The 24,426-nt window shown below is 38.9% G+C and overlaps 1 protein-coding gene across 11 annotated transcripts in view; it reads right to left on the bottom strand.

Moving 5' to 3' along the window:
• Positions 1 to 24,409, bottom strand: part of MRTFB (myocardin related transcription factor B) — a 71,804-nt gene extending 47,395 nt beyond the window's left edge. For 4 of the 11 annotated variants that reach the window (XR_002120258.2, XM_019620869.2, XM_010719713.3 and 1 more), the window contains exons 1-3: positions 24,274 to 24,407; positions 23,169 to 23,221; positions 6,764 to 6,930 (exon numbers count right to left, since the gene is read on the bottom strand). Coding sequence is in view for 9 of the 11 variants with exons in the window: in XM_019620869.2 (XP_019476414.1) it covers positions 6,764 to 6,917 (154 nt within the window). In the remaining 2 variants the exon portion in view is untranslated. The other 7 variants (XM_019620868.2, XM_010719710.3, XM_019620866.2 and 4 more) reach the window with 6 other exon arrangements.
• Positions 24,410 to 24,426: the final 17 nt, after the last annotated feature.

The raw sequence follows: 24,426 nt of genomic DNA, 5'->3' as shown, positions 1-24,426 counted from the left end.
CTTTAACATTTGAAAATTGTTCCTTGTAGACACTGACTGATGCCCTGGGAATGTTAGGATTGTGGGAACTGGCACTATCAATGACAAAGACAGACTTACTGGGAAATCAGCACCTACTCATTTTGCTCTCTCCAAACAGATAACATTCAAATTTTATTAGGGTCACAAAGACATTTGTTTTTTCTATTGATGCCATTTCTGAAAACAAACACACAAAAATAAACACAAACAGCTATGTTTTAATTACAACATTCTGTGTGTTCTTAGGAAGGATTATTCAGTAGAATATTCACACTGGATGTTCCATGGACTGCTAAAACTTAAAGAAGAGCCAAATCACAGAATAGCTGACATCTTGAGATCCTTCAGTTCAACGTCCGTGCTCCAGCACGGCCAGCCGGAGCAGGCAGCTCAGCACTGTGCCCAGCACGGCTTTCGGCACTTCCGCAGGATTCCACCACCTCTGCGGACAACCAGTCTTCACTTCTGACTTACACTGTACTTCTGTATACTTCTACAGAGTACACACTGCACACACCACCTATACGCTACACTAAATAAAACGTCTATATTACTCTATCTAGCTCTGTTTTTTAGAATACACTTCATTTTCTGTTCCAGTTTTTTACTTTCACTCAAACTGTTTTCCATTTGCTGTTCTCAAGTCTTCTCACTACTCTCTTCCCTCTACTTTTGTCTCTCCAGCTGTCTCAAGAAATTAAATTATTTAATTCTATGGACAGTAACCTACTCTGTACTGTTAGGAGAGAAAAAAATTAAGAGATCTCAAAAAAGTGGGAAAAATTGATGTAAGTGAACACACAGAGAATATGTGAAATTTCACTTGATTCCTTGGTATAAAATTTGCAGCTCAAAATCTGGTAAGTGCACAGAGGATTAAGAATTTGTTTAGAAGTCATTAAGCTATGTCAAGAACGTATGTTACCAGTGCTACATAATGAAGGAGTGGAAGATAAGAGTAAGAAGAATAAGATAAGAAATACACACGTGACTCTTCTAGATGTCAAAAAAAAAAAAAAAAAAACCACCAAAAAAACAAAAAAACACAAACCCCTGTTGCATTAAGTTCATCTAAACCATATAATTAGGTTAAGTGTGATGTAGATTTCATTCAGTTGTTCTGAGTACTGCCTGCATCCTCTTTAGCAGTATTCAACATCCACCATTTGGACTTTTTTTTTGGGAACTTCACAGTAACTACAATTCCCCCAAGCCCTGTGGTGGTCCCACAGGAAGCTGTCATTCTCATCTGACCTTGAATACCTTAGGGCTTTGGTTCCTGAATGTCATTGTTCTTATGCAGCACTGATTTCTTTGGACTAATTTCTTCTAGTATGGTTTTATACTCTTGTCTTCTACTTAAAGATGTTAATTGTCCCAGAACTCTTTTTTCTCTCTGAGTCTTACCTGCTCTGAGAAGCAGATGTCAATTAGCTACATGGGGCAAAACTGAGGAGCAATGCAGAGGATAGAGCATGTGCACATGCATGATCCAGTGTGATTTACAACCAAAACAAATTGCTGAAGCAGCCCTGCAAAGTGGTGGACAGTCAATGGCCTGTATGGGATCCATCCAGTTACACACAGATTTTATTACAGGAGTATAACCAAGCTCTCACCTGTGGATAACGACTGCACAACAGTAACTTACTGACCTTCAAAAACTAGCAGCCTTAATTATTAGCCTCAATTTCAATTATACTGTATTATATTGTGCTATCTCACATTCTGGTATCATATTTGGTAAATTAGTTTTCTCCCTTAGCTTGTTTCCGCTGTTTTGTTTTTTGGTCCATCTCCCTGTCTTTCCCTGCCCTCCTTTCCCCGGACACAGGTCCTTCCACCCTGTTACAGTCACGGAACCAGGTGAAATGGGCCAGAACTGCTGGCACTGTAAAATGCAGAAGCTAGGAACTTCTCCCTCTACGGATACCTTCCAACAACTAGGACTGCATGGCTCGTGACGGTGAAACCCTCTACCTCTACCAGTCAAAATGGCATGCTTACCAGTGCTGGGAAATAACAAATTCAGCACGCAGGAAGCTTTGCTCTTGCGGTACTGTTGTTTTTTTTCCGACGGTATCTGCATGTGCAATCCCTTCCCACCCTCTGGCTCTGAAATAGCAGGTTGGAAGGCAGCACACAGCATCATCCCCATCCACCCTCCTGCTGTCAGCAGCAGACAGCCTGTCCTTCCCTCTCTCTGCCACCTCCTGGCTCTCAGACACAGGCTTGTGAAAGTGCGGTACATGTGTGAGCAGCATATTGTTCTGACAAGTACTTCAGCTGTGCCATGATGCCTACTACTTTTGTCATTCTTCCTCCACGGCCATCCAGCTAAACAACACCTAGTCATCAACTTTCTTCCTCTCGCTCCCGAACAAGAGACTCATCTGTGTCACATTTTTCCTCCCCCAGCCACCATCCTGCCTAAGCATACAGCAGCTTGACGCAGAGAAGGCTTTCAAGATTCAAGTACAGGTGAAGTGTACACAAACAAGTATTCTTAGGAGCTTTTAAGACTACAGAGTCTGCTTCCCAATCCTTATTTATGTGAGCAGTCCAATTGCTCACCTGACAGACATGGACTACACAGCAGTGGTTGCCATTAGATTACCAGATCTTTGAAAAGCAGAACCAATGAAAAGGTAGCTTTTGCTGCTTTTAGAAAGCTGAGCAACAGTTGGCCTCCAGAGAAAAGGCATGATAATTCATTGCAATTAGCTTACACAATCAATGCAGAGCATGTATTTGCTAATTATCCAGAAGCAGATGCAGACTAATGAGAAACTCAAAGACAATTTGCTAGTAATTCAGTACTGTGCTTGGCTGTCAGCTTGAAAACAGCTGTTCAAAAGGAAAAGGGAAACTTTAAAATTTTGACAGTGCAGAAGACTACCATATGATGTCCCAAAAGATGATTCTTTGTTACAACACACAAATGGATACACTGAGAGGTACTACACACAAGTTCACATAATGTTCTACAGTTTGTTTTTCTAACCCCAAATAACTGAAGTGTTTGCTTTACAGATGACTCAGCTGAAGTATTTCAGCCCTACAATTAAACCTTATCTTGCAAATCAATTTGAAAATTCTGATTAATTTCCCTGCAATTATACTATGAAATGTTAACTGGTTAGTATTTCTGTTTCATACTTTCTTGATGGGATAAGATTGGAGAGAATATTTTGGATGAGAATATTTTGCTGCTTTTCTCTTTCTCACTCCTCAAACAAATTGCCTTTTAGTCTTTATTCACAGAGTAAACACCTGCACCTAGTAACTAGGTGGAAAAGCTTAAAATTAAAATGCTGTTTCCCTCAAACTACTTGTCACTGATCCTCAACTGGAAGTTACGATCTCTTAACAGAGTTGCCAGCACATCTAAGTGTTCCTTTGTCAACTCAAAGAACACCAGTTTCAGTGCAGGTTAATTAGTGCCATGATACTTTGCACCAAAGAATACTGAGCAGCTGAATACCTGAACTCTTACACCAGATCTGCTCTATGATGAGATCTCTAGGGGCAAAGGAAGGGAAGCGTAAAAAAAAAAGAGTTCAGTAGTAACATCTCCAACTACTGGCATGTTTCTGCAAGTTCAATGCATGTTTCTCTTACCCTGCTGTGAATTAACTCCACGTAAAACCAAACCATGAGCCTTCCACACTAGTCCTGTTAACAACAAAGCTTGAAATGCAGTTTCTCTCCTGACTTATAAAAGCTGAACACTATGCAGACAATACTAGAATAATTCAGCCTTCTACTGGACTGCATCCAAGAGTTTCATGGAAGTAAACTGAAAGTTTAAAGAATCACTACTGAAGCTCACAGGAAATATAATGCTTCCTGCATGAAAATATTCAACAGAAAACCTTAAATATTCCATGTTTTTCAATGAAATGCCTTTGTACTTTTGTATACGGAAGTCTTTCATACTTAGACTTCGTAAAATATTGACTTGTTAAAATACCCCAGAAGAAATCCAGTCCTGGTAAAAAGTTAGAACAGATACTAATTTTTAAAGCTTCTTAAATATCAATAAATCAAATTCAAATTTTACTTGTACTCGTTTTAACTTTGACTTTCACAACTTCTAGAAAAACGTAGCTCAAATTTTCCCGTTAACCAAAATGACTGAAACCTGAAATTATGGGCGAGCAATAGTTTCGGTGCTCTGGAAGATCGCAGTGCCCACAGCTCTTCTTGTTGCTCCAGGAAAATAACAGGAATGCAAAATGGCCTCTGCTTCCAGGAACAACAGCCAGTCAGTATAAAGTCAGAGACAGTCAGCTCTTTCTTTCCCATAACAGCAGGAAACATAACGGGATGCTCCTCTTCAGGACACTTAGGAGTTATTTAAGTACTACTTAAATGAAGAGTATTCTTTGTGGCAGGACATTTAATTAGTATGAGAAATAGCAAAAAAATAGAAAAGAGTAGAAAATAGTATCCACATAAATGGTGTCCATCAAATGCTTCTTTACCATGTCTACGAGACTTTATTCCTCAAAACAGTTCTCCAATAATATGAACTCTCAATCTTTTCCGCAGTTCTATTTGCTGTTCTTTTTGTTTTTAAAATTGGTAGGCTTGTGCTAATAACTGCCTTGGAAACAACAAATGACTTAGTCTTATAAAAGGACCTAAACGATGTGAGGCCATGGCCCATTATGTGAGCTTCCTACAATTGAATTTCCTCACAGAGGACATAAAAATCTTTCTGGGAGACCCGATACTTACAAAGTTGTTTTACTAAATAAGAGGAATAAATAATGAAGGCTAACTGTTCTTAAACCAACTGGCATAGAGAACTGGCACAGAGGAATGAGAGGCAATTTCGCAAATTATTAATTCCCTCCCCCTTCCCCTTATTTATGAAAATCAGCTATTCCAAGAAGCCAGAGCCCCAAAGCATTAGAATCTCTTACTGCTGATATTTCCTTGGAAAATAAATAATTAACAGCTTGTATTTGAAGTTAATACAAAACTTACCTACAAATTATTTTCCTAATTTATTAAAGTACAAGAGTATTTTCAAGTTACAGGAGGAGTGCCTAAGAAAAGAAACAATCATCTGATACAAAAGAAGTAAAAATGAAATACTAAACAGCAAATGTGGATAAGTTTAGGATCACAACTTATTTCATTGCTTGTCTGGCAATTTTTCTGTATTCATAAAAGCAGAACAATAATGGAACAATGACATTACATGAACAGGATAAATATATGCTTTACATACTCAGCAAGATTGCTTACAAAAAGAAATTTAGAAGTTGGCCATCTTGGAAGGGATTGTTGCTGTTTAATTTCACGAATATGAAGTCAGTAGCAGCCTTCAGATGTATGAAGTTTGACTTTAGATTCAAAGTACGTCCCTGGATCATATAGATTATCCATTTAATATCAAATATTAGATGACAAAGTTACAGATCTTTCTTCTACATTACAGAATTCTTAAGGATATAGAGACAAAGTACTAATAAGTAAGTTGCAGATCCCTTAGTTTAAAATAGTTTATTAATATACCAGTAAACACAGTTTTCTCTATATCAGGATCTACATATACGGACAAAAACAAGGAAGCAATTGTAAAATACAAGCCCAAGTATTCAAAGTGGTATTCATTCCATATCCAAAAAAGCTAAGCCTATGTCTCTCCCCGCCATGTTTTCCCATCATTCCGTTTTTCTCGCTTGGAATTCAGTAGGAGTCAGGGGGGTGCAAGCAAAGCACCATGGGGCTTGTGCCTCCTGTGGGAAATTACAGACCCCGTGCTGTGCTTCTGAGACAGAGTGCTGTGACATGGACACATCCCGAGTACGCGAGACACGCACAGCCTAGTAGGAGGACACATATTCTGCTTTAAAGCAGAGATATTCAGACAGCTGCCTCCTTATGTAATAATGCTTATACCGTTGCAACTGAATTCATTAATAGCTTACTGCTATTAATGCTCATTAAAAAACCCTTCAAAATCAAATACTGCATTTACATACTTTCAATGTTCCCAATACTGACAGTCAATATTAAAAAAATCAAATTTTTATTATTTTAAGATATTAGCCTGGGAAAACAAACACCACAAACAAAAGGTTCCTGCCTTCTTTCCAATAAAAATGAGCCTGCATTTGGATTCAGTCTTACATTTGGATTTGCAGTCTACATTTGGATTTCTTCCCAATGCTTACTGTAACAGTGGAAGCACGTTTTTTCTCAGTTGCCATGCCAACATCAACAACTGAGAGATATTGGAAAGGCTTCTGAAACGTAAATCTTATTTTCTTTCATTGTTCTTCCATAAACTAAGTGGTGAATTAAACTTTCTAGGATACAATGTGAAACTTCAACTCAGTATTATTTTTGCAGAAAAATCTATTTTTAATTATTCCTTTTTTTGGTCTGATAACAATAAAACTCCTTTCAAAAATAAGCAATTAATACTTCTCTTGTACATAATCTATTCCTTAAAAATTATTGATAAGTACAACGCCTCCATTCTGTGTGCCTGAGCAAAATATTCCAGTTGGAGTTTTAAGGTCAGGCTTTCATCCGCCATGATGGGTGAAATTGTTCCGGACAGATTCCATTACAAGCAAACACTATGGGCACTTTAACTCCACAAAATGTGGTTTGGAAAGGCAAGTGAGAACAGTCGATGTTATTTGAAGAAAGCAAACAAAGATCATTATTCCCAGAGAAAACAACAGAGCAAAGGGAGAACAGCTCCAGCTGCACTCACCGTTCTTGCGCTCATTGAGAGGAGGCAAGCAGTGACTGGGCTGCAGGGACAGCTCCTTGAACTCGTGTGCCACTGCTTCGCTGTGAGGGCTGGGGGCGAGACGTGGCAGGGATCCAGGGTCGTCCTCAGCATCCGCTGTCCCCACGTGATCCATCGTGTTAAATCCTCTGGAGAGAGGGAAAGCAAGCGATCTTTTAATCACACAGAAGCTGATAAAATTAACAAAGAAAGAAAAAAGAAATATCACGTAGACATGTTACTGCCAGCTTTGGTTGCTTCCTCGACACAGAGGATTCAGCTTTAAAATTATATTTACATCATCTAATACTTTTCCACAACCAGCACAGATTTAAGAAAAATGCACTAAAGCAATGTATTTGTGAGCAACTTAACAGTTCAGAGAAGTTTCTTACAGAAAAATTATGTTGTTAGCTCTTAACATGGATGTCCCCAAGCTCCTTTTCCAGCAAGTGACACATGGTCATGTGTCAAATGTTCATTTTTTTTCCAAAAGCTTCTATTAGCAAATACTGAATGAATGTATGGCGACATACAAATAGCTTTTAATTTTTTTGGAGCACTGCAAAACTTTTCTCAGCATTAATAATCAACTTTGGTATTGATTCAGGACTTGATGCTGCCACAGAACCACACAAGGGTTAGTTAATGTCTGACACGGAAAGTTTGTTGCCATGAAATTTTTCAAATTAATTCTATTTCACACTAGCCACTCATTGTAAAGTCCTTTCTAGGATGGAGTAAACATCCCCATTCATTCTTTATTTTCTATCCTTCATGTGGCACTTAGTTGGCAGTGAGGAATACAGAAGCATGGTACAAGCTCTTCAATGCTCACAGAGCTTCCATCACTGAAACTTGAATAAAATCACTACGGATTTCAATGCAGTTCACCCTCAGATTCCTGGAAACACGATCGATATGAAATAACAATTCATGGAGAACCATAAAACAAAATCAATGTCCTAATGTTAAACTGTTTCATTATTTTTAATCATTTTTTCTTAGGAAACACTGCTGCTGCCCGTATTTAAAGTTCAGGCTTTTGCTATGCTGAATATAAATGCCTGCATGCTGCAGTGTGTATTTAGTGACCACGTGCAGACAATATGTGGTTCAGTGACCACAGCCAGAACATCTCATGTGTTACCTGACATTTAAAAAAAATTAAAGATGACAAAAATGTTCAGTGACCACCAAAGAATGGCCTACACTATAGAAAGGGATAAAAGAATCATGTTGCTGAAAGCACCAATTTGAAATAGGAAACATAAGCCAGCGCTGCTTGATTGGTACTTCAGTAGAACAATTATGATGGTTAAGTGCATATTTTTTGTTATTTTCCATAGTTGCCAATTGGTGCTTTCACATTAAATTAAGACACTCAGTGTTACACAATTTTTTTCTTTGTTCTTAGCTTCTAGAAGCACAATTCACGTAGCTCTCATTTGTTTTACTGACATTACGCTCTGCTCAAACTCCCACTCACCCACACAAATTAAGTTCATTACTAACCATGCAATTCTTTTCAGAGCAGAATTTAAGTGAAAATTTAGTTGCTTACCTGCTTTAATCACAGCATTTTATCCCCAATTTACTGCCTGTGACTTACACCTTGGAATCGCTTTTCAAAGAGATCCAACCACATTAGCTGTGCTCACAAATTTAACTCCATATAAAAATTAACAGAAACACTCTCATGTATGAAAGGTTTCCCATTTATTAAGCTGCATGTTAGCTTTTGACTAAATTGTTTTCCACGAGAGGTAATAAAATACCTTGCATTAATTTAAATCAATTTAAATTTTACCAGTCCTAAAACACTGAGGCAAATTAATTCATTGTCTGTTTGTTCGCCTTGGTTTCAGAACTGTGTGTAAATGTGGCTCGGCTGTCCAGCTCCAACAAGAGAAAGGCAAGGACCGATTCTAAATCACATTAGATGACATTACTCATAGCACTGCACAGCAACTCAAACCAGACTGATTTCTCACACAAAAAAACAGCTTGAATCTGACTAAACTGAACTGAAAGGGACCTTGTGGAGGTGACCCGGCCCAGCTCCCAGCTCAGAGCAGCTTCCTGCTGCTTAGTAACTTGTCTCACTAAGTTCTGAAGGTCAGCAGGGCTGGCGATTTGCACCATCTCTGGGGAACTTCACTCAGAATTCTCCCCCTGCATCCCCTCTCTTCAAAACCAGCGACCCATGCTGCTGCTACCTGTGACTGTTCTGTCCTGCTGCTCTGCTGTAACGCAATAGTGCTCTCTGTAGATCTGAAATCCCAGCTGTTACGATGCTTTCACACAGTATCCAAATTGGCTAGGTTATCAGGAAGCCTCTAAAGCAAAGTTCAGAGTTCTAACTCTATCTGAAAGTTTCCAATTCCCAGCAAAACAAATTCTTTGTCTTAAATTTTTTTTGAGAAACCTCTACGAGAACTGTACGCCATTTTAACCACTAAAAATAAATGTGTTCATAAATAAATAAATGAATTTGTAGTGACGTCCGCTATTTATTTGTTCATAGAGCTTCACAGCAATGAGACTCTGTGAAGAAAATTGGGAACAGGCTGCGGCATGCAAGGTAAGTGCACACTGAAGCACCACAGTAGATGCCAGAAAGTTATTCCTGTTATTTCCTCAAGAAGCTGTCTGTGAAGGCTGATGGGACTGGGTAAGGCTGTTACACACAGCTACTACATGCAGAAGGTCCTCTTTCAATCATCTGCTGAAAGGATGCCGGAAGACATTTTACCTATTGGCAGTTAGGCATCCAGCTGTTTTCCCAAAGGATCATCTAATCCTAGATGTCTAATGTATCAATATAAAAAGTCCATGACCTACATCGTCAAAACTTGGCTCAGATCTGTTGCCTGCTGAATCAATGAACAGAATATTGAAAGTATAGCAAAAAGATGACAAATTGCAGACTTGCAATAAAATACAAGCAATGCATCTAACACTTCATTCTTGTTCCACTAAAATCTAAGGCAACATCAGCTGTTCAACTTCCTAAAAAGAAAAACATCTAAACGCAACCCTCACAAAATTAACAAACTATTGTCTTCGGCAATAGGGCTTTCCTTACTGACTGACAAAGTAATTGTGAAACTCAAAAGAACTAGGAAGACCTATCTATGGAACCAATGTCTTCTGTACACTGATTTATCTATGAGGTGATAAACCACCACTGGTTTCCAGCACGCTCATTTTAACTGCTAGAGGAGATGCATACAACTTGTTTGGCATCAGCTGGAAGTTACGACCAGCAACACTTACTTCACTGTGAAACCAGATCAGTTATGCAGGACATCTCTCATCTACCTTCAGTTTTCAAAAGCCAAAATACATTCCAGCACTTGTAATACAATTGACTGGTGAGCAGCAGTTGAAATACAAAAAATAGGAGAAAACATTCGCTTACTTTGAAATCAAACACTGTACACTGAATACTTTATTCAGCCATCGTGTGTAAATGTGAGAAACTGTGATCTGATTTAGAATTCTGTGTGCCATAGTACAGTTGTAGCACTATTCAATTACAGTTAAAGAAAATACATTTGCTCCCCTTTTCTCATCCCTTTTAAACCTACTCAGCCCTAAAGAATTACAAAGAATTGCTTCATATTTGCCACCTGCGTTTACAGCTGCAACCGTTACCTTGATTTTAAGCAGGCCAAGGTACAGAAGCATATCAGTAACACATAACTCAAACACAACAGTAGAAACATGTAGAGTAAAAATACTCCACTAAAACATCCATGTTGTTAAATGGAAATCTTAATATTCTAAGTAAAAATATTCTACATAATTCTGTGTCATCTGAGAAAGCATAATTTTATACAGAGCTAATTTGACAAACAGAAGTCAATGGTTATTTCTTCAGAGGTTAGCACTCCTTCAAACTAACACACCTGAAGGTTAGAACGTTGTATGAGCTGCCATTCCCTTATGTATGAAAAACCTTTCTACTTCAAAGGTTTTTAAAATATAATACCATTTTATTTGTAGTAATTAAAATAAAACCACTCCTCTGCAACTGCTGAAAAAGATTTGAAGTTTGGAGGGTTTTTTTACACACAATCAGGCAAAACAGGTAAGAGTAATAAAATGAATCATAGAACGAAATTATCTTCCTACTTAACCTTCAGAGTAGATTATCAAAACATGCACCAACGCTGCAAGCAAGGCATCAGTTCATATTTGTCTGACAACTACTCAGAAGCAGTATGCCAGTACTGGGAAAGAACTACTGTACAGTAAACGACTCTTATGTAAGTGTCCTCACAGATTGTAGGTGGTTGCTATCTTTCTTAACTGCTGAAGACAAATGCTTCTTTTTTTAAAAATCATTTTATCTCTAAGAGATATTTCCTTAGAAAAACCTCAGAAAGGAGAAAATGCATACCTCTCTGCCACTTGGGACACCAGAGCTGGGATTCTATTCGGCATAACCAATGAAATTGGTAGCATACTTAGGCAGTTAAGCCAGTTTGATATGTTCAAAATCTGCTGGAAAAAAACCTCCAGAATCACACTGCATTCACACAGGCCAAGTCAAATGGCTGATCTTACCACAGTTTTACTATAATGTCATATAAAATTCTTGTCACACCAGATTAGACATCAGGGATGCCAGGCTACAGTACATAATTTATTATGGTATCATGCTGGCAAATCACATAGGTTTCAGTTTCTCAACTTGTAAAACTCAGAAAATTCGAATGATATAGCTATCAGTTTGTAAAACACCAGAATCAGCAATGGAAAGAATACTAGAATTGCAAATTTTATTTGTTTATTTGTTTATTTTGTAATGTGTCAGGAAGCACCACAAAAGATGCTCTTAATACAGCTCAAGCACCACATCCAGCAGGTGAGCCGACCAGCCTGTGCACGTCCTGTGCATGGAGCTCTTGGATCTCCTTGTCAACGTCTCAAAAACCTGCAGTGGAGACAATGATCTCTGGAACAGTAATAAGCTTTCAGAGGTCAGGTACACTTTCAAACACACTTCAACTTGACCAGTGAGCGTTAATGATTTTTATCTGGGATAGTGTGCTGAGGTAGCAGCATGCAGTGCTTTTAGAGCCACTCGTGTCCATGATTTCTTATGGCAGGGAAACATAAATGGTGTTGAAGTTGACCACCTAAACAAATCAAAGCATAAATGTTCCTTTTGGTATTATTAAGGCACTTGATAGCTTAAGTCCAGAGTCAAGGTTAAACAGTTGATAATACTAACACATCACAGAACTGCTAGATATTTTAGTGCCGTCATATCTTAGATGCTTTTTAATAGGAGCTCTGACAATTCAGAAATTAACTTTTATCAGTAACTTTGTCCATACTCTTTAACACGTTCAGGCTTCTTCAACAGCTGAAATGTTGCTCAGTTTTAACAATGAGTATTGGTAGAACACCCAAGGCATTTCAGAAAAGGTATAACTTCATGATTTCATTTGTTTGCTTTGCTACTTCAAGATGTTCCCATTCATGACTAAGCTGCAGGTGCTATTCTGTTTATTTCAGTGCCTGTAAACCAAGCCCTTGAATAGAACAAAGCAAGGAAAACATTAGGATTCAAGTCAAAGAGGAAGGAACTGCAGGACTGTTTCCTGTGAAACATGCTACTTTCTACCTTCCTTCATGAGCACAACTGAACGTTACAGAATGATTTCTGTAAAATGAAATGTCTTGAAAAAGAAACACCTTGCTTCTCTTTATTTCTAGACACCATTAAAAGGGTTAACAAAACATTGCATGTGGAGTGCCAAAGATGTAACCTTTTAAAAAATACAGTTAGCTATTACAGGACAAAATTCAATTACTGTTCATGTTCAGTAATAAATTAAATACTAATTAGGTATGAATTCAATATAATGTAGCACAATTAAGGCTTACTAGGAACTTCTATTTAAGATATCTTGCAAATATCAGGATGAGTACATCTGAACTGCAACTCAGCGCACGCAGGCAGATGGTACCCGGTTAAGTAGTCCCTATTCATAACCTCAAGACAGCTTAGAAATTCTTTTTCACAGATATTTTGTTGCCTGCTAATTGTGCCAGCACAGCTACTTTCAGATATGAACAACGCAAGCAGTGCGCTCAATTAGCTCCCACAGCAACCAGCCAGCTTGCTCTTAATTTCTGAAACTAAAACTTGTACAATTTAACCCATTAGTGGAACAAAAGAAAAATTCAGAACGTGATAGATAAATGTATGAATTAAAAATTCACTGCTCTGAAAATCCTAAGCGGCAGCTATTAATCATACTTCCTTCATATGATTTATGCTGACATCTAAAAATCTCCTTTCTGTTCTCTCATTAGCACTCTGTAATCCCTGCAAAAAGCATGGCAGAAGATGTGTCCCAAGTGACTGGTTTTACTTTGCAAAGTTCCTAGAAATGTTTAATCTCCTCCACGTTGTTTCTTTCAACTAGAAATAAAATGGAGACCTAGATTAACATTTCCAGCTTAGAAGTTCAATGATTCATCTATTTTATAACAATTTTGCTTACGGTGCCTGATGTAACGACAAAAGTACCACCAAAGATCTTCCACTAAAGGAAGGTGGAAGCTTTAAGATGTGCCGCTGTCATTTGAGACCAAACCCTCTGACGATCTGCAACTGGAAGATTTTGAAGCCTTCCCTATTGCTCCCCACGGGCTGGGTGCCCACAGCTCCCTACACTGTGTCATGGATTCATCACATGCAGGCTGTGTGGATATGAATGCCAATCTTTCTCAACTGAAAGAGGCAGTGGCACAAAATTTCGGCACTCTCCTAACTCTTCACTAAATTATTCTCTGCTGTGCTTGTCATTATCCTAGAGTCAAAATGAATTCTATAGTCAATATAGTTCTCACACTACTTACTCCAGTTAGCCAAAGCTGCTGTTGGAACTGGACAAATATGACTTTGATTGGCTTAGAAGTATTAACGAGGGCTTTACCAAGGCCACTGCAAACTTTAAAAAGCCACTTAAAGGAAAAGAGCACCCAGGTTTCATCATTTATATACCAGCTGTCACATTTAGGTTCATGGCTTCAGAAAGACAATCTCTTTCCACCTCAGTCTTCACTCTCCTCTTCTCCAAATTGCACCAAATACAGCAGAGTCAAAGCCCGAATTATGTCACCTGACCCAGAAGCTAACAGTACAGTGTTACATTATATTTGGTAACAGTGAACCAAACAGTGAGCGTTTGAATGGTAGTTCTACTGCTCATACCCCATGCAGTGTGCAGGGACCTGACTTTTTATACAGTAGTGACAAAAGGTCAGAATGTGAACGCAGTGATATCATCTATACTAGATTTACACCCCAAAGCATCTTCCCAAGAACTGTTATAGTTTTTTTCACAGATACAGTAACAATGCACAATAAGAGAATGCTTAAATCCAAATGTTTAAGCTTAAGGTAAAAAATAAACAGCAAAACAAAAAGCTCTCACATATCCCCAACTTCCTGAACACTGGAAATTAAGCATGAAGATATATATTGCAAACAGAATATTTTGGCTTCAAAAATCAAACAATACTCTTTGCAAAAAAAAATCCAACCTTTTTACTTCTCAGATCAAGAATGCTTCTAAGATGCTCACCAGCATTGCCCGGCTGACAAAGCAAGACCTCAGGGAGGGATATCGCTCGCTGCTTTTTTATGAGTACACACAAAGATAATAAGTAAATCCAACTTAATCCCCGGATCAACATCCATACTCTAAAATAACCAGAAGTATGTTATTAGTAGGGTGCCTGAAGACTCTGATGTTCTAAACAGTTCAGTGCTGCAATCCACAGTCTGTGCCCTCACAATTTCTCATGAACTCCAAGACTAACATGAACTGGAATTCCATTTTCCATACTGAAATTAGCTAATGGCCAATAGTGCAGAAACTTTAGCTCAGGAGAGTTTATGTTGCCTACACCCGCTTTCAAAGAAGTCTTATCTGTTAAACTACTGTATGTTTCAATATTTCATTCTCTACAAAGCTGCTTGGTAAAAAATAAGTAGGACAGACCAACTATGGAATTGTTTGCTGTAGAGTTTGGCATCGATTGCTAAACTTAACAGCTTTAGCATCCATAAATCTGCTATTTTTTAGTATTATCTCTAACTACCATTTCAAATGAAAAAAGTCACTAAACCTCCTTGTACAACGATCACCATTCTCATGTCCGTCCATGTTAAATGAAACAGAAGAGTCCCCCCCTTACTCAGAACTGGCAGCATCCAAGAAGAAGCTGATACGGGAAGAAACGTAACGGCCTTCAGAACTACTTAAAAAACTTAAGACTTTCATCAACAGAAAGTTAATAAGTACAGAGAAAAAAGCCTCTCGTATTCAAAGACTGCACCTGGGTGCAGTCCGAAAACTGAGAAAGCCTGACTGCAACAAATTATTTCATTCATTCAGTTAAGACTGATCATTTTCAGAGATCTTATGGAAAACATTTATAAACTTACAGTGAAAGTACTAACCTCAGGAATTAATGTAACTCATATGATGTGAGTAGATGATAGTTGGTAAACTGCTCTTCACAGTAAAGAACACAGTATTTCTAAATTACAAGGAAAACACTGCTAATGGATTTTAACATAGGAAGTGCAACACCGCCTTATTCTTAAAAAACTACAGGGATAACCCTCCGTAAGAGCCATTTAACACAGCCGGAACATCTACTTCAAATGTTAAAATAACTTAAACTCCAGCTATTGACCAGGTAGGTCTGATAACAGTCACCAGACACAGGTCGCTTCTGTTAGAACCACCATCTGCAAGTCTGCTGACTGACAAAGTCACCGGTCGGTCAGACGATTTCCACCATCCTGCTTCTGGTTTACTATGACCTTGTCTGAGCTGCTGGGACAGCCAGAAAAACCCTCACAGCACAGGCTGAAACATTTCTAAATATCATTTTCTAATATCCTTCTGCATAGTGCAGAAAAAGCTCTTACTGAGCATTTCAAAAACACATCACAACTAGAGTAACACACAGCTTACAACTCCTAAGTCTGAAAGCATTTCAAGCTGTAATTTCTCTCCTACGTAGTAATTTAAATTTTATTTGTATATTAGACATTTTGTTCTTCAACAGCACAATCAGAATGTAATTACTTTAGTATTCCTTCTGATAGCTGAGACATTTCTATCATCTGACAGTCACTGAAGTTCATTTGTCAGAGTTCCTAAACACTGGCTAAAGCAATTCACCAGCACCAAAACACACCAAGTGCTTAATCATTAATAAATCAGTAAAAAAAGCTGAAAAATCTAATGCCTCTCCTTCCTCAAAGACATGTTTTTGAATTCCATTAAAAGATACTTTTGCAAAAACAAACAAAAAAAATCCAAGGCCTTATACTATACTATACTCTATTTTTTTTAGAGACCCTGTTAGAAAATTACTGATAATCTGATCAAAACAACATATCCACTAAGGATTATTTATTAAGATATTATTTCCACAGCCCAGGTTTTTCTTCAAATTTTAATTCCATTATTTCTTTTCTGGCAGCAGATCACAGTTCTTTGCTCTGTGGATCATTTCAATACTCCCTTTGCTTCTCAATTCCTCTTCCCACATTCACTAATTTTTTCCATCTGCCATGTATCAGTAAATCACTTCTCCTACTATATCTGTCCCAACTTTCACTTTACCCATCAAATGTTCTCCATGTACTTCTCCTATTGTATCTTTTCTTCCCTTGACTGTTGCCTCAACGAGATGTTCCCAATCTGCCATAACATCTAGATGTTGAATCTCTTGACTACATCCACTTACTGCTACAGAACTTCTTTTGGACTACATTCTGCCCCCACCACTGCCCAAAATATTTAAGAAACAGTAAATTCAGAAATGTTAATCAGTCTGTTTTAGTCTTAAAAGAAAAAAAAGAATGGTACGTATTGTACAGCGCTTTATCCATCCTCGTTTTCAGATTTTCACTTTCTCCCTGTGTTCCCCACATTTGCTTCTGCTCAGAACTTTCCCAGTGCAGAGAAAGATGTGCTACTGGCTGCTGTAGGTTGTTACCATCAACATTTCAACATTTCCCAGAGTCCACCTTCCTGTTTTTCCAGTTCTGTGCAAATGCCTTCTTAAAACTAGGCCTGTTTTACAGGACCTGCTAAGAAAGCAATCAAGTGGTTAAGCTGGTAAAATTGAGGAAGGGTGGAACATCTGGCAGAGGAAGGAGGGAGTCATTAACCACTCAACTCAGATCTGCCACAGCCAGAACACCTCAGCTTCTCTCACCATGCTGATCCGAGTGCAGGAGAAATCACCAGTTACACTGCATTATCCACAAAAGCAGAGAAAGATGGCTGAAACCATCTAAAGATGTAGAGTGATTCTCTGAAGCTTGTTTCATACTGGAAGATTTCTAATTCCTGCAGTCACATGGATGATTTACATTCTGCACGAACTGACTGCATTTGCTCACTTTTATAAACTGGCAGCATTTGCAGCTCACAGTATAACTGCTGCTACAACTGACACAGATCTGAAGAAGAATTAATGTAAATAACCCATACAAAGTCAGAAACAACCAAGACTGAGCAGTAAGTAATGACTTCTCATTAATTATTTACCTGAAACAAGGTGACTGTTACCATTACAAATAGGTTACTAAAATCCTTTGGCTGAACAGAAACCCCTGATGAAATTGCAGCATGTGATACATTAACCTACAAAACAGTTTTCAGTCATTCCCATAAGGTCACATAGCTGTGTGATGGTTGTAGCTATACTCAGTATTTACCTAGGCTGTATCAGCTGAACTCCAGAAACACTGGACTTTTTTGCAGAAGTAAAAGCAAGGCCCAAACCCACTTGTTACCTGCTCAGCTTTGCTTTAGGACCAATTTCTCACTATTTCATGATAGTGAGTCTTGTTATCACATTCATCACTTGTATCACACCACAAGGGATTCCTTCTGATAATCTGATTTAAGTTATATTTCTTATGGATGTGTTTTTAAGATGATGATGATGATTATTATTTTAAAAAAGAGCCCTGAAAAACAAGCTATGGAAGTATTTCCTACCAAGTAACATGATACCATAATGAATACCCAAATGCTCCGAAATAATTAGATTTATTAGTCAAAAATCTAAGTAACACACAAATGGTACAATTCAAGACAAATGCAATCATCAGAAAGATTCCATTAATTTCTGTACGGTAATTTTGCGTATTCAGAAAGCTCCTTGTTCAAAACACACACATTCCAAGTCCCTCTTTCACTGTATTATCACCGAAGAAAGATTAGCAAAAAAAGCATAAATTCTGCTCTGCTTTCACACTTAAAAAGTGACTTACATGCAAAAATCAAATACACGGAGAAAGACTGCTAATTCACTACATCCAAAAACACTGCTAACGTGTACAACTTACACAGTGCTTTAAAACAAAGTGAGGTTACTGTGACACAGCACGTCCACTCAGATTACATTTAAGTATGAGCACTTTGTAAGACCACAGCTCACTTCTCTGAGTACTCATCAATGACATTTATAGATTTCCTTGCTTATGCTAAGTCACAGCCATTGCTTCCCTAAAGCTGTACTAACATCTGTTTCTAAATCCTGAAAAGCATCAAGCATGTGTTTAACTTTGTGCAGTGAGCCTGATGTCATAAACGAGCGCTTAAAGCTTTGCAGGATTAGGACCTCGTCAAACAGTACATTTTCATGTTCTATGGAATGGGAGCAAAATAAAGGATAGAGCCAGCAATGCCCACGCCTCCCTGTCTGCGTGTCGGTGTCTCTCTTTCTCTGCGGATAGGAAGTACTGAGAAAGCCATCACTTCGTGAGATGTAAGAGCCTTTAAGGACATAACTGGACTTCAGTGGAATATACCACCTGGAACTCTATTTTCACAAGTTTCTCTGCTTTTGAATTTTTTTATGAGCTCTTTTTCATTTATAGTAAGGGTTGTCTGGCAAACTGACTTTAATGTCTCCAGAATTTTTAATCAAGTTTAAGCAACTGTTTCCTAGTCTTCCAACAACAAAAATGCCACTGTCCACCTTTTTCATGACGACAGATTATGGCTGATTACCTTGCAAATTCACATTTCGATAAAGGAAGAAAAAACACGGAGCCTGCCATTTTTTTTTCCACGTTTGGTTGATCTGCATTTCTGTTTGGTGTGAAGATCAAAAACGAACTCAACTATGACTCCTTTCTCTCTGTTGCTTTTGGCATCATGCCCAGATTTAAAACCAGTTTTCAAACATTTAATTAACGGCTTTAGCCAAGTACCCAAATATGAGATCTTAAAATATGGAATAAACAGTCAGAAAGATTCAGCTTATCACACAAGTGCACAACTGTTATATTAACATCTGGATTTAATAACAATAATCTGAACACAATTTAATATATTCTGTAATGTGAATTTGCTTTAGAGATTCAGGATATGGAAGATTTTTGTGGTGGTGGCTCAGAGAGCCTCAGTGTAATTTTACAGCAGCTGTCAATCCCGATCACAAAAGAAAAATCTGGAAAACTTTTGTTCCAAAGTGACTATTAAGGAATTTAGGCTCCTAAGATGATAAAAACTGCTCAAGAATCAATGTCAAGAAGTCAAGCTCACTATGCTTGATGCAGCACACAAAAATCTCATTTACAGATGCAAAGATGAAAGGTTTATTTCATGATGAAAAGATGAAATGTTGATTTACAAACAGGCTTAATTCTAGTTGTTCAGGCATGTTGCTAAAAGAGTAGCAGACATATTCCCTGTAAGAATCAAGGGTTGCAGACAGACTACAGAACATGAAGCGACCTAGCATTGTATTTACCATGACAGAAACAAAGGAAAATGTCTTGCCCCCAGCTTCATGCTGGAAAAGCAAGAAGCCCTGGCAACTTATCTGAGTTCTTGCCTCCATGGGCCTAAAGCACTCAGCATTAAGTTCACCACTTCAATTATACATGAGAACAATCCCCATTGCTTTCAGAAGAGTAGCGTACCAGGCTGTTCTATGTTACCTAAGCCTGTATTTTGGTTATCATGAAACACGATTCTCCCTGCACTCAGCACTGGTGAGGCCTCACCTCGAATGCTGTGTTCAGTTTTGAGCACCTCAGTACAGAAAGGACATGGAGATGCTGGAGCAGGTGCAAAGAAGGGCAGCAAGGCTTGTGAAGGGCTTGGAGAATATGGCCTATGAGGAGCAACTGAAGGAAGTGGGGCTGTTTGGTCTGGGGAAAAGGAGGCTGAAGGGAGACCTCACTGCTCTCTTCCAATACCTGAAAGGTGATTGCAGTGAGAGCGGGGCTGGTCTCTTCTCACTGGTGACAGGACGAGGGGAAATGGCCTCAAGTTGTGCCAGGGTAAGTTTAGGTTGGATCTCAGGAAACACTTCTTTACAGAAAGGTTGTTCAGCACTGCAATGGGCTGCCCAGGGAGGTGGTTGAGTCACCATCCCTGGATGTGTTTAAAATCCGTTTGGATGTGGTGCTCAGGGCCGTGATTTAGCAGAGGGCTGTTAGAGGTAGGGGAGTATGGTTACACCGAGGCTGGACTTGATGATCTTGGTGGTCTTTTTCTATCTGAGCAATTCTATGATTAATATGCCTAGAAAGCATTACTATTAATCAGCACAGAACGAAGTGCAGTGCAACCACAAAGAAGAGAGGACTGTTTATATCTACCCTTAGTATGGAGCAGAATTGCAAATTACTCCACCGTGATTAGAAAGAGACAATACAAGGTCTGCTCCGAAAGTAATGCCTCCTATTTTGTGATGTCAGCCCACGATGTCAGAGGCAGCTGTAGGTGGGATGGCAGCAGAGGCTGAACCTTCCCACCAACGTTCCGTGCCGTGGTGTTGCTGTGTGACAGATGGCAGCAGAGTGGCACTGTGACAGAATGGCGCCTGAGTGGAAGTGTGGGTGGAGCAAAGGGTGGAACTGAGTTCCTCCATGTGAAAAAAATGGCCCCCACTGACATTCATCAGCACTTGTGAACATTTATGGAAACCAAACAGTGGCTGTTAATACAATGAGGCAGTAGGTGGTGCATTTCAGCAGTGGCAATAGTGTTGTGAAAGACTACTCATGTTCCAGATGGGCACACAGGTTTTTATGACCATGGCATGCAGGGTCTTGTTTATCACTGGCAAAAAAGCACAACTAATGCTGGTGACTATGTTGAAAAATAGTGTTTTGTAGCTGCGAATTTGCTCTCTCAAGTCATGTTATTGTGCCCTTCATGTCTGCTGTAGTTTCCATTGAAATAATTAGGAGGTATTACTTTTGGAGTGACCTCCATATTTTCACTAGTGTAGTTCTACAATATTCAGATGGACCATGACTACGTTTTCATTCGGTACCTTCCTATTTACTAAGATCATCAATTATTCATTTCTAATGCTATACTTGCCTCTTCTGATAGAACAGTTAAATAAGATTAAAAGTGATTTGAAATTACACAACAAAAACTGAAATAGTATTTTAATTTGATTTTATTAGTTCATTTATTCATTTACTAGTGATTTTAGAGCTAAGTGCTTATCAAATGAGATTACTCTCCCTGAAAACTAGTGATTTGTTAACAGTCCAAGCTTCCAGTAACTCCAGTTTCCCAACTGTGCCTCACTTGCCACCCTCGCCAGACAAGTGACAGAGTGTCCTATATGCCCAGTCCAGAGTGAATATTTCTGACTGCCCAGACAGCTGCTGCCAATCAGAGTTCTGTCTGACGAGGACTTCTCTACTAAACATCAAACTTAGGAGTATGGTTACAAAATCAGTTGAGATATTTCTCTCAGAAGCTGGTTAACTTGTCCAAAAAATAAAAAAAAATGTACAGACAAGGCAGGAGATAGCACCATCCAATTCAAAACCCTCTAGAAGCCAGCCAAGTCGCATCTCGGGTTCTTTTCCATCAAATGAAGCAATAGGCTTTCACGAGTGATTAGGTGAAGCACAGAGAAATAATACGTTGAATATTTCCAAGTCCATTATTGGTAGCTTTCACTGCATTTTAAGACCAGAGGAGAAATGTGATTCCATGAAGTATCTTGACAGCATTTACACACTAGGAAAGTCAAATGTACCCCATCATTCAGTGTGGTTACACAAATGGCAAGTTAGCATAAAGGCAGACCACCACACTCTTAGAGCCATAATTAAAAATTCCTAGTAAACTCTGGAAATTATCTTTGCTTTTTAAGTCAGACTGCACTCGTGATTATTCTCACTACATTCCACTATCTGGCTGGGATACTCCAGTAGTAGACTCCAGTTTGGCTTAGGCTGCAAGCAGATTTGTTGGAATACATCAGTGCTCCAGATACATACTACTTTCTGCACATATCCAGAAGATTTTGTAGTTGTTGCTCTTCTTGCAGACTCTTGAGCAGTTCTTAGCCATAAAATTTGTCTGGCTTTTTCAGTAGAGGTGAAATAATGTTCTGTTTTATCTTAGAAAGGCTTCAGAAATGATCAAGGAGGCTTGAATCACGGCCTGAACCTCTGATTGATCACCTGAGGCAAGCAGTGAGTCAGCCACGGCAGCACAGGTGAAGGCAATTCTCCTGTGCTGCAGAAAGGGGTGGAGCCTGGCTGCACCTCTCCTAGAGCCATTTAATTGCTGACTGCCAGCAGGGAAGGGTCTCTTTCTGGAGATCCATTCTATTGGAGTTTTGCAGTGAGCCTAGGACACAGGTAAGCACTCTATCTATTCTCTTTTGTATAATAACCTGCTTAGCCAATCTCTCTGGTATATTCCATAATTATAACATCTGTACATTCATTGATTGTATACCTTATTTTACTAAGCTGGTTAGTCTTCTTAACACTGAAGTACAATCCTACCACAACATTCTCCGTTACTCCCTGTGAGAAGGCAGCTTCCCATCTTCATCTATAACAGGATCTATTTAATCACAACGCACTGTATGGTGGCAGTCTGGAAGTGCCGTGCTGTAACGTGCTCTTCTAGTAAAGTAACCTGAGTCACTGTCAAGTAACTGTTGAATATAAACAAAATGGTGCTAACATTTAGAAACGGTATTTCAAAATCTGCAAAAGCTTGTAAGCATGACAGTCCTCAAAGGAAAAAAATAAAAAATTAAAAAAAATAGATGACTTACCCATATCCCCAAATTCTTTTTTGCATGAGGAAAAAAACTAAACATTTTTATACAAAAAACCATCAACTTTACCAGGATTATTAAATAATTGTGTGTGTGTGTGTGTGTGTGTAGTATATATATATATATATATATATGGCTAATATATAATACATGGCTCATCTAAAAAAAAAAAAAATACCCACAAGTTTCATACCACAGTTTCATGAATTAAAAAACCTGTATTAAAGAAATTGCAGTAGTTCTAAGATGCAGCACTTACCTTGGATTCTTCTCTTATAGTGTCCTCTTGTAGTGTCTGCTTTCAGCACATTTCTGGTAAATGGAAAAGATAAGAAAAACAAAGATCACAAAAGATGTTACAAGGATTGTCTTAAAAGTTGCATATACCATCTTGCTCAAATTTAAAACGTTAACAATGCGAGTTTTTCTTTCTTAGCTCCTACACTTTTATGTTAAAGTTCCTGTGTTAACAATCCTTAAGGTAAACTACTTTCACTGTGTTCTGATTTCATTCTTCAGCACCTTTCACCTTGTGGCTCAAATTCTAACACACCAGTTATTTGTTTTTCCAGTTACCTCTGGCAAAGCTAATAGTGCTAGAGATGCACCTCTAACCCAACCACAATACATGGAACAAGTTCTAGCTCCTTCAAGTCCTACTTGCAAAATCCTTTACAGCTGCAATGCCTTTACACTTCAAAGTTCAACTGCTCATTATAATTATTCACAATAATTTCATGTATTAACAGAAACATATTTTTATTTATCTACAGCTACCAATACAAAAAAAAAAACCCTCTAAAGAAAAAGGAAACTGATAACAGTCATGTTTTGGCTCTATGCTATGAGAATTGAAACATTTGTTCAGTCATCATTTATCACCACATTACAGAATGCACGTACACGTGTATGTATATGCACACGTATAATGATGTCAGCAAAAACCTACTGTGTACCATATTTAGGAAAGCTCAAAAATCACAGTTACCCTGAAGGCTGGTGTATGGGAGCTGTAGCCTGAACCACTGATTGGTCACCTGGGCAAGGACCCAGTCGGCTATGGGAGCACAGGTGAGAGCGGTTCAGCTGTGCAGTTGGAAGGGGTGCAGCCTGGCTGCAGCTCCCTTAGACCTCATTTAAGGGTGGCTGGCACTGGACTGGGATCTCTGCCTGGAGGTCCCTCCTTGGTGCAGCTCTTCCCTGCAAACTTCAAATCTTATTTCACGACTAGTGCATTTCAGGGCTCAGCACTCCTGATACGAGGGCTTCCGTACGGGTGAGGCAAGCAACCGCAGGTGCGGACTGGGGTGACGGCCACCGGATCGCTCAGCGCTCCGAGAAGGAAAAGCTTTCATTTAACCCACTTATTGCTAAGGCCGGGCCCCGCGAATGTCTTTCAGCCCGAAGCACGGCCCGGGCCCGCCTCTTCACCCATCAGCTTCTCTGTCCTACACCGAAGAAAAGACGAGTGAGTCCGCGCCCGTCCCACACGGGCAGCCCGGGGCGCGGAGCACTGC

This window comes from Meleagris gallopavo, chromosome 16, assembly GCF_000146605.3.
Source record: "Meleagris gallopavo isolate NT-WF06-2002-E0010 breed Aviagen turkey brand Nicholas breeding stock chromosome 16, Turkey_5.1, whole genome shotgun sequence".
In the NCBI taxonomy this organism is placed as follows: domain Eukaryota; kingdom Metazoa; phylum Chordata; class Aves; order Galliformes; family Phasianidae; genus Meleagris; species Meleagris gallopavo.
Note: the sequence above shows the minus strand (reverse complement) of the source record. Positions and strands in the feature narration are given on the sequence as shown.